Consider the following 11603-nt stretch of genomic DNA (forward strand, 5'->3'; position numbering starts at 1 on the left):
GCTACAGAGTCACTGGATTCACACCCATTCTGCTCCAATGGGCTGTGTTTACTGCTCGATAAGTCATTCACAGGGATCATGTGCTTTATTCATTCATGACTGTGATATGTACGTGGTTGCTGATCGTAAAGGTGATCGCTGATAAATGGCCAACTGATTGCAAATTGCAAATTCTTAAAATTTCAACTCAATCAGATGAAAATGGAACGTTTTATGCAACCTTGACCTTTGACCTTTTGAGCTAAAAAAAAAAACATCTCAAAATTTTTTAGACGATCTAAAAAAAACAAAATAATCAGCTTCTAGCTTTTGATTGGTCAACCAATTCAGTGACCCAATTTGCAAATTCTTAAAATTTCAGGTCAATTGGATGAAAATTGATGATTTTATGTGGCTTTGACCTTTGACCTTTTGACCAAATTATTAACTTGACTTCTCCATATTCTCTTTTTTTTTCTTTTTCTTTTTTTTTAGTATACAAGATCGAGGCTCGTGTAAGAGCTAACATTAAAGACAAAAAAAAAAAACGGACACACAAAACATACAATAAAGGGAGCGGGAGATAAGATGGGGAGAGAGAGGGAAGCACAACACAACAGGAGAGAACAGGGACATCGGAAGATCTGTGGGAGGGAGGGGACTTGAGGGAGGAGGCATGGGAAGGTGGGGGGGGAGAGGGGATGGGAGAGGTATAAAACACATGGACATAATAAAGCTTTGTTGAAAATTTGAAGACAAAAGCTCAAATGGTAAAAAAAGTTATAGCCCAGACAGACAGACAGACATGCAGGAGTGCAAAACCCCATGTCTCGCTGTGCGTGGGATGGGCTAACGAGCAAATGCACAGCTGGTATTGTGGCAATGAAAAGAAAAACGTCACCGTTCATGAACTGTTATGTCGTGCATAGTGCCCAAGTCATGTCCGGGCACCACGGCTCCTTCCAGCCGCCAAGGCAGTGGAGTCTCTGCCATAGCGAGACCGTTGTGGGATGCTGCGGGATGCGTAAAAGGAGGGTAAAACACCAATTGGCACAGTAACAAACCATCCTATTGGTGTGGCCTAACCAGAGTGGATGATGAAGAATGGTCGAAAAGTTGTACATGCATGAGAGATTATTCTTGGTCCCACAAATACACCACAGGGAAAAGAGAAGGCATTTTGTGGTGCCACAATGTTTTCAATCCCATTAAAACGGCACTTTGTGAAAGAACACGCCATTCTGATGAGCTCAATTCAGAAAACAACTGTCTCCGTGACAATTGTTATAAATCCCTCATAAATTACCCTCTTAGACAGTTATTTATCATGGCTAGCAGAATCCTATCTGTTCATCCAACAATACACGATCATTGCTATTTTCCACAAGGTTCAATTTGGCCTTGGCTAATGAGTAATCATGGTCAAAAATGGCTGCTTTGGGGACGTATTCAGCCAAACTAAGCTGCACCAGACAACATGTCTGGCCAGCTGGCGAGCAGTCATGGGATAACTCAGACGTGTTGTATTTGCTTGACCTGTGTAGTCTGGGTTTGATTCCCGGGCCCACAATAAACATCTGGTGCTTCTAAGGCTGGGTGTTGCGCCAAAGAGTACGCCGTCCTTCAAAGAGGATGTCAATGAACTGATGACCAGTTGATAATTTAAGAAATCCATAAACATATTGATACCGGATGCTCATGACTCTCTGGGCTGATGTGAGACCATTTGTAGGTGACCCAAAAAGGCTCTGATAAAAGGTGCAATACTCTCTAATGAAACTTCACCCAAATGAGAATCTCAATGCGAGGTCTATGTGGAAGGAAATGACGGAACAAAATAATTTGGAATTTAACCAAAGAACTGAGCACATGGCCTCCTCCCCTTAGAAACACTCCTCGGGTCTCGTGATAAATCCTAGATCTTTGTAAAGGTCTCTTCAAACATCTGCTAACCACAGGGAACCACCGCAGCCGCTGCCCTTCACACTGGCAATGAGAAAGTCAAGAGTGGCATGCATAAGCACAGTAGGAAAGGTGGCGGAAATGGGAGAGGAGCACGGAAGCATTGGGAAGATTTCACGTGAGGGGGAGGACCAAAGCAAAAGGGGAGGAGACTAGAATAATGGGAGGGGCTTGGGTTCGTTGAAATGAGCATGCTTCGGAGCGGCAGAGTCGTAAAGCGAATGGAGGAATTGCTCGTGATGGAGAGAGAATGTTACAAATGGGTGAAACAAGCAACTTCATCATCATATCATGAAAGATTGACGAACACTGAACAAAGAGCAAATAAAAACAGACAATTTCGAATTCTTGCCAGGTCAAGAGTATACCAACTGTGCCTGGCATTACGAAAGTCACCTCTGACATTTGAGGCAGAAAAGGCTTTTCCATACATTTAAAAAGTGTGGGTTTTGATGCTATAGGAGAAATACAATCCCCCACTGAAGGAGTGATTTGAGGCAATGAACTGGAAGAATGGACATGCTTCCTGCATGGCATGCGCAGGCACAACAGCAGGACAAGGCCACAAAGAGACAAATGAAGGCAAGCATGCCAACAAGGATGCCAGGTCGGTGCCATGTCGAGGAGTCTGGCTGTACTCGTCAATTTCATCGCCAAAAGTCCAAAAATTGGGATTTTGCTTTTCCTCCACAAATCACATCGAATTAATAAATAAATTAAAACGTTTTCGCCTGAAGCATTTAGTTGAGAGAAATATTTAACATCTGCCCTGTACATTGCACAAAGTAGTAAAACACGGTAATTCGTACAACACCCGGTCAATGTGTCCTGAAAACCTAATCGGCAAGGAATGTTCTGCTGTCTAACTATGATCGCAGTTAGCAAGTCGAGGGGAGCAAATCAAAAAAAAGCATCCCAACTAAATGATTCAATTGAAGCAAGTTGTTGGTGATGGGAGTGAAGAATGAAAGGAGTGAAATATGTGTAGTCAAGCAGATTGGTGAGCCTTTCAGGAAAGGTAGTGGAGTGGGCAGAATGAATCGGTATGACACAGAATGAAGTGACGGCAAGGAGGTATTTACAGAGGGAAGGCACTTGGTTGGTTGGAGGGGGCGGCCAAAACAGCGGAGGAATAAAGGCTGTGAGTAGGAAGCCACCCTGCAAAGCGTGTGCCAGGGGAGCGGCTGGGTGCCCGGCGTAGCGCCTCACGCCTTGCCTGGCCTCCCAAAAGGCTTCCTTCGCCACGCGCTCTTGTTCTTCATCACCGCTACTCATGGAGCCGCTGCCCGCCCTGCTGGTCGTGCCATAGTGGTGAATGATAATGACTGCGTCGACGAGAATAAGAGGGGAGTTGAGGGACCGTGGTGCGGAGACAGAGGGAGAGGGGAGGTCACAGGGCACATCAATATAAAATAGATTATCGCTCAAACAGTGGACTCGGTAGCACAGACATTCATTGTCCTGTCTTTGTAGTTCAGAGAAAGCTTTGGCCTGATTGGCCTGTCTTTGTAGCTTTGTAGCTCAGGCTTTTGTGCCCAAAGAAAATTTCTTGTTACTAAGCAACGGGGTGAACAGAGCCATATTAATGACCATGCTGCAACAATTTCTCATTTGTAATGTGTTATCATTGGGATCATTCTCATGAGAAGACAATTTCGTGGCATTTAACCAGGTATAGAGCACCGGGGATGGTTCTCTTACATACAAATCAATAAATAAGGTGAAGCTCATGCTGGCTTCCCGTCTCTTTAAATTTTAGTCTCGATTTGATTCCCCAAAAAACTATCTTCAACAAAAACTGTTTTACTGATGCTTCGCAGCCAAAACTGCATCATAGAGTATATGTCATCCTTCAAGGAGAATGTTAGGTTGGCTTTATGATTTGCATTTTCATTGTGGACGTTAAAGATCAAAAGGTACTTTTCCAAATCCTGCCTCCTGATCCAAATGCAAAATCCTGCCTCCTGATTTTTCTCCCCAAAATCTGCTGTAGTTGATGTTACTAAAGATACACCAACATTTGACTAATAAATGCTGAAGGCAGCACCAACTTCCTGACTATTTATGGCACAAGACATGCATTGAGGTTATTAAACCGCACAGAAATACATAATCTCTTGGGAGGAGGAATACAGGGTGCACACACAAATAATGATACGAAAAACATAAATAAGTAAACCTTCATTATTGGAGCTCAAAGACATTTCAAATCAAGAGGATCCAGCTCATTGTGCTTCCAAGTAATCCCAGGAGTAAGCACCAAAACTCACCATTAGTGCTACGCTGGTTCGGATATATGATCCTAAATACGAAGTCCATCTTTTCGGTAGTGGTAGTCATCATGGCTGCCCGTGTTGTACCCAACTCTGGCTGATCGGGTTGATCAATGGCAGCTGGCATCCTGACAAGGCGTTTACGTGAGCGCTGGAATGTACCTCCCTGAAGATACACATAATAGGAATAGTAATAACAAAAACAATAACAAACAAGAAAAAGAGCAATCAGAGATTGCAAACCCTCACCAGGATGTATTTTCAGTGTTTTTTAAGGCTTTTGTGTTAAAACAAATATGGCGGCCGAACCACGTGATCGATGACGTCATCATTATTTTTTTTTCTCCACCAATTTATGCCTACATGACGCTCAAGAAATTTCATCTTGATCGGATGAAGTTTTGTACTTGTCGAATTATGACGTCATAATGGAGGCACCTATGACATCATCATTAACATATTTTATTCCCCATGGAGAGTTCTTTACAATGAGCCATGTCTCAATTTTTTTCTATTCAGCGCTTTCCGAGATATAGAGGTGCAAAGTTTTTCGATTTTTCCAAGATGGCGGCAGAACCACGTGACCTATGACGTCATAATTATCATTAAAAAATTCTACATGTGGAGTTGCACCTATGGTGAAAAATTCCTATCAATCGGACCAACGGTTGCAGAGAAAATCATATTTATTCTGTGCGGACAAACAAACAGACAGAGAGAAACGGACTCAAATGCAATACCCTGTCTTCTGGCGAGGGTAATAATTTGAAAGTTCACATCCACTGAAGGCCAAATAAAGATTCGGAACAAAACTAGCATCCCACGAGTCTCACGGAAACTCCCAGTTTGACACAAAACATCCAAACTCCCAAGGAGGTCTCAAGATTTTCCGGATAAAGAAATTAACGGTAATCTGTTTTAAAACGTGTGTAGACCGCAAGAACAGTTCAGTGCATCGGCCATAACTCCTTTACAGAGCACAGTACGGCACCTACATTACCATGGCAGGGAGCCAAATCCTGGACAGCGTTGTGCTCCATTGCAGGGTGATGGATTGTAACATCCATTACACTTAGGTGGCAATGGAAATTTTGTCTGTGGCTGAGATCGACTGTGAATCCCAGGAATGACAATTTTGAAGAGTGAAGGTCAGGTGGAACATACTTGGAGCGGACCTACAACTGGCAGAAACCGTGGCACAATAGTACCTTCTACAAATGGTCCTCGTGGTTGAAACAGACGCTTTGCTGAACAATGATTGGTCAACAGGCAGTACAACTGACAACACAGAAAAAAGTGTGCACCATTAACTCCAACTCAACAGTGTCAGGTCCAAAATGTAGTGTCAATGACTCCTGCGGGTGTCGGTATCCAGTGCTATTACAAAACTACAAAATACTCCTTTAACTCGAGGGTGCCAAGGGTACCGGTCTAACATTGACAACAAACAACTATACTCAAGATGCTCTGGCCTAAACTCATCCGTTACAACTGTTTCTTGACTTATATATCCATCGAACCACTGTCCTGGAGGCCTATAGTAGAAGGTTCTACTCTGCTTTGCTAAATCTAAGGCTAATCTGCTTTTACCGACTCCTGTTTCTCCCTAAAAAAGGCCCTGAAATCTCTATCCTTTGTATGTGCACCTAAATAGTTGAATAAAGACTTATAATGACGAAAGTAGCCGACTGCATTTTCTTCTTTATACTGATTTATCGCATGAATACCACAGTGAGGAATTTCCTTCACACATTCTCCTAAGGAGTAATTGTTTAATACACATCTTCCGATATACAGGACCAATTCTTGTCTGCGACTTACTGCAGTACAATATTGAGGCTTTCACATTTCTACAAATTTCAAAATGTGCCCCGACAAGAGGTGGCTATGCTTTGACCTTGTGGAATGAAAATCTGTCCCGTGTAAGAGCACACAGTGACCGACTACTATTTACAGAGAGATTCAAATTTATGAGGGATATATACTTCGCCAGGAGGACTAAATAATGTTCAAGCAAAGGGAGATTCGCTGTACAATTAATTTCTCTGATATTTGTGACTCAAAAAGCTTCTTTCTACAAAAATGCACTTCATAATTTAGGATTCTTGTCTGACAAGATGGTCCAGAGGGAGCGCAATAATTACCTTTGAGCAGTCTCATCTGGGTTCGATTCTCATTCCGACGATAAACTCAAATTGGTGCTCGCAGACGAGGAGTTGCATCAATAAGTGCGCCTCCGTCAGATGGATATTAAGGCGGACGTCTATTCTGCTGGCATAGGTTGGTGGATGTTAATGATCCCACGCGCGGTGTCTTTCCTGTCCCTTTTACTGGCCCCCTCCCCCCACCCCGCTCCCCTGTGTGTCCGTCGGTCTATCCAGCCCATAACCTTTTTATCATTTGAGATTTTGCCATCAAATTTTCAACAAACCTTTTTTATGATAATACTACTAGAAGTACCCGGCATTGCCGGGCGGGGGAGGGGAGGGGGAGGGGGGAGGGGAGGGGAGGGGGAGGGGGGTGGGAAAGGGGTAGGGCAGAAAGGAAGGGGTAGGGGGGGAAAGGGAGGAGCATGGGGGAAAGGGAGGGGGAGGGGGGGAGGGGGGGAGGGGGGAGGGGGGAGGGGGAGGGGGATGGGGAGGGGGATGGGGAAGGGGTAGGGTGGAAAGGAAGGGGTAGGGGGGAAAGGGAGGGGCATGGGGGAAAGGGAGGGGGAGGGGAGGGGAAGGGGAAGGGAGGGGAGGGGAGGGGGAGGGGAGGGGAAAGGGGAGGGGGGAAGGGGAGAGGGTAGGGTGGAGGGGGAATGGAGGGGGAAGGGGAGGGGGGAAGGGGAGGGGGGAGGGGGAGGGGAGGGGAGGGGGGAGGGGGAGGGGGGTGGGGAAGGGGGAGGGGGATGGGGAAGGGGTAGGGTGGAAAGGAAGGGGTAGGGGGGAAAGGGAGGGGCATGGGGGAAAGGGAGGGGGAGGGGAGGGGGAGGGGAAGGGAGGGGAGGGGAGGGGAGGGGGAGGGGAGGGGAGGGGAAAGGGGAGGGGGGAAGGGGAGAGGGTAGGGTGGAGGGGGAAGGGAGGGGGAAGGGTAGGGGGAGGGGAGGAGGGAAAGGGAGGGGGAGCGGGAGGGAGGTGGAGGAGGGAAGGGGAAGGGAGGGATATAGATGGTTACTGGCAATTGATCACATCCACAAATGATGTAATCCACACAATTTATGTACTTTACATAACGTTAATAGGAATACATGGCCGTGTAGATGGGAAATACAGTTTGTTTGAAATAAATCACAAATATCAGATGAAAGTGAAAAAAAACCTATGTGGTGTGAATGGCAATGTTCCTCGCTGAAATGTGAAAAAACTGAATTACATGCGAATGCATAACTGTAAGATTATGGCGGCAAAGTTGGAACATCACGTGATCGCTCTGAGCGAATCAGCGTGCTGCTCTGCCACCGGCTGAGATTCCGTGTATAATGTTCCTCGCTGAAATGCGCTGAGGTAAATATCAATAAAAAATTCGATATATTTTCACTTTTACGTTTTGGCTAACTCGCTCGCGAACCTGACGAAGATCCTGAGCAAGGATCGCTACGTTATGCTAACGCTACGTTAGCTATGCTACGTTCGCTACATTATGGCTAAAAATATGGATCTAAAGATGAAAGAAAAAAAAACCTATGTGGTGTGAATGGCAATGTTCCTCGCTGAAATGTGAAAAAACTGAATTACGTGCGAACGCATAACTGTAAGATTATGGCGGCAAAGTTGGAACATCACGTGATCACTCTGAGCGAATCAGCGTGCTGCTCTGCCATTCCGGTCATAATATTCCTCGCTGAAATGCGCGGAGGTAAAAATATGGTTAAAAAATATTATGAAATAAATTTTTAGGTCGACCATGTTCGTACCAGGCTCAATGGCCATGTTTGTGCCAAATATCAAGTTCGTGAGCCTCTCCGTTTAGGAGTCTATCGGTAACATTACACACACACACACACACACACACACACACAAACTGTGTTTTATATATATAGATAAAGAAAAGAACCACCCTTTAGAGGCCATTTCCCCCCGCAGAGCAGGGGTTGGCTTTTTTCAGGCACCGTGGTCACCTTTTTGAAGCAATGTTTTACAGATGATGCCCTTCCTGCCGCCAACCCTGTTAGTCGCCTCTTGCGACACACAGGGAATTACCAGTGAACTGGTACTCCATTTGCCGACCTCAGAAGGATGACAGCCTGAGTCAACCCCCCTGGTGTTAATTCAGCGATCGACCGGGATTTGAACCCAGGATCCTAGGATCCCAAGCCGGCACCCTAACCGCTAAGCCAACATCAGGCGTTTTTATTATTATGATAATATGAAGAAGATTAATTATTATTTGGGTCAAAAATGTCAAAGGGCAAAATCACAGGTCGTATTAGGTCTTATTAGCTCATCCGCTGATGTGAAGCGCGAGACAGATGGGTTTAAAAAAAAATCGATTCCTTGTTTCTTTATTTTATCTGTTTGCATTTTGGGATGTTCTCTAGCTTACCAGTTGAGCTTTTGTCATCCAATTTTCAACAAACCTTTATTATGAGAACTAGTGAGATACCCGTGCTAGGCACGGGTGGGAGGCCATAAGCAAACAGACAATGCAGAAACGGCGAATGCTAAAGCATGAAACCAATAAATTCCACATTCCTGTAGCATCTTCAGTCGCATGTCAGACATGGACAGCAAGTTCGTGAAGGACTTCCATGAAAAACGTACCCGTTCGCAAACAAATGGGTACGTGTGTTCCATTCCCAGTCAATGGCGAATCTGCATATGGTGATCCGCGAATTTCACATTCAGAATGTAAAACCGTCACTGCATTTCGTCATTCACTTGAACACGATATCTCTATTTTCATTCCAAACAGCATAACTCCAATCACAAATACAAATTAATATAATAAACTTTTAACACCATTCGTGACATAAACAAATATTTAAATCCTGATGTGAAGTTCCGTACGGGTGGGTGAATACAATTACGAATTCAAAATCATACTTGTATTCACTCAATTCCAATCATCCATTAATACTTTAACAAAACGATTAATACGATTAACGTTTAACGATTAAACATTACGATTGAATGACGGTTGTATTGGGATATTATCAAACCCGCGCATTGCCGTAATCTGTCCACTTCCGCATTCGCGGCAGGTACGTAATTCTCATCAAAATGTAAACAGTATTTGTAGAATTTCAATAAAAGCCACATCACTGTTCATATCGGTAAATATTATTCCATCGTGTTTGGAAAAACTGTAAAAAAAAAAAAAAGGAAAATCAATATAGCCTATTTTACTCCAAGGGGTCCCAGGAATACCCACCCAAAATATCGTTGTGATCGGTTCAGCTGTTTTTGCGCTACCTTCGAACGGACAGACGGACATTTGGTGAATTATAGTAAGATATAGAGAACAATAACTATTAAGTTTTACGGGGTTTTTCAAGCTGTTTTTTTTTTTGTCAAGTTTAGTTCGAGTACAGAGCGGACGCGAATGGGCTTTGCATTTTCGAAGGCTTTCTCATTGAACTTGTTTCAAAAGGAAATTTTACCCACCCTATACTTTGTTATTCTCTGTTTGTTGAAAAATGCTGTGTTAATGATGACTTTGTTCTCTTCTTTTTAACCTTAATGCTGCATTTCCTTCTCCTTCAAATAATATTTTAGAAAAAAACAAAAAATATCATTAATTTCTTCAAAATCTTTCAACAAATGTAAGCATTTCAATAACGTCCCTTTGTAATCTCCTCTTTAATGATTTTCAAGTTTTATTCAGAACACAGCTTGCCCATGCAAGTATCCCAATCGCCAAGCTATATATTTGGCAATTTTCTATTTTATCAACAATCATCCAGGATTCAAACTATATAACAATAATATTTGACAACACAAGGTCCTGGTATGTGACGGTACCTTGTCACTGTGTGGGTCGAGTGGCGGATCGAGGCATCCATTGGGAGCCAGGCCGCTCTCAAGGCACGTGAGAAATGAGAGCAGATGTCCTCCAGGAGGAAAATGAACCGGAGGCCTTTGTACACCATCTTGTCCAACCAGCACCAGAACACTTTCACTGCCTTCATCACAAACAGGCAAATATTCACAGACAAGGAGGAGCTGCTTAATCTGAGACAGTGACAAGGGCATCTCCAATTTTACCTAGACTTGTCTTATAAAGGCCAAAGTAATGTTTGTATATTAATAAGATTTGAGAAAATTTGTCATCTATCTATAATTCCATTAATCTCTGTGTGTATGTGTGTATGTGTGTTTGTATGTGTGTTTGTATGTGTGTTTGTATGTGTGTATGTTTGTCTGTGACCGCTGTTTCTCGACAACTACCGGTCCGATATACTTGAAACTTGCCAGGTATATTGCTGGGGACCCGAGGATGTGCCTTTTCAAGGTTTGAAATTAATCGGACAAGTAGTTACCGAGCTATGGCGATTTCTTTACCAAACACTGCAAGCCGTTCGCTTTGGACCAAACCATTGCATGTAAATAGAGGGGGGGGTTCTGTGGTCGTTGCGAATGGACCAAACCATTCATGTAAATAGAGGGGGGGGGGGTTCTGTGGTCGTTACTGCCACGTGGTTTCAACGTTTTTTTTTGTTGTTGTTGTTTGCACGCATGTTTTTTTGCACCCACGTACGGGCACGCCCTAGGATGTTTACACACACACACCCCTACACAAATTTTTTTTTTTTTTTTTTTTTGGCAAGGAACGGGCACCCACGTACGGGCACGTCCTAGCTTATATATAGTACGGGCATGCCCTAGTTATAGTCAATGCAGTTAATAACCTGAATCACATGTTTCATACTCCAATGCATCTGTTGAGGCACAATATGTTTTTTGGAAAGAGAGTGAAAGAAAATTATTAATTTTGGACAAAGAGGGTGAAACAGAAAATTATTATGAAATATGTGTGAATCAAATGCAGGTTCTCTGGTGGACCATACTGGTGCTCTGCCATCTGAGATATCTGGGCGACCCCAGAACAAGCACGCAATTTGCCACATATAGAATTGCCACTCTCTTCCTCCCTCCCTCCCCACTGGGAGGAGGGCCTGAGATTTGGCGGACCCAAACGGATTTACGGATACACCTTAACACGGATTTTGGCCAAGGCTGAAAACCCCCTTTGGGAGGTGGGAATGGGTGGGGGATGAAATGAAGTTGTTACAACCTCCATTGTGTGCCCCTTAGTCCTCATGTTGGGTTTGGTTGAGATTGGATAAGTAAAGGACGACCGAATGGGTTGCGATCAAAAAGACAGACACCAAATTGCGTATTTTAGTATGATCTAGTGTTCCTGCTGGCCTTACCTTTCGAGGGAGACCATTCTATGCATCAACTA

General features: G+C 43.9%; 1 protein-coding gene across 1 annotated transcript in view; it reads right to left on the reverse strand.

The window, feature by feature from the left end:
• Nucleotides 1-11603, reverse strand: part of LOC137416593 (small G protein signaling modulator 2) — a 113168-nt gene that overhangs the window by 43206 nt on the left and 58359 nt on the right. The window contains exons 9-12 of the mRNA XM_078781055.1: nt 10160-10320; nt 4212-4380; nt 3024-3266; nt 881-992 (exon numbers count right to left, since the gene is read on the reverse strand). Of these exons, the coding sequence (XP_078637181.1) occupies nt 881-992; nt 3024-3266; nt 4212-4380; nt 10160-10320 (685 nt within the window). The remainder of the gene's footprint in view (nt 1-880; nt 993-3023; nt 3267-4211; nt 4381-10159; nt 10321-11603) is intronic.

Source organism: Myxine glutinosa, chromosome 6 (genome assembly GCF_964187855.1).
Source record: "Myxine glutinosa chromosome 6, kmMyxGlut1.1, whole genome shotgun sequence".
NCBI classification, from domain to species: Eukaryota; Metazoa; Chordata; class Myxini; order Myxiniformes; family Myxinidae; genus Myxine; species Myxine glutinosa.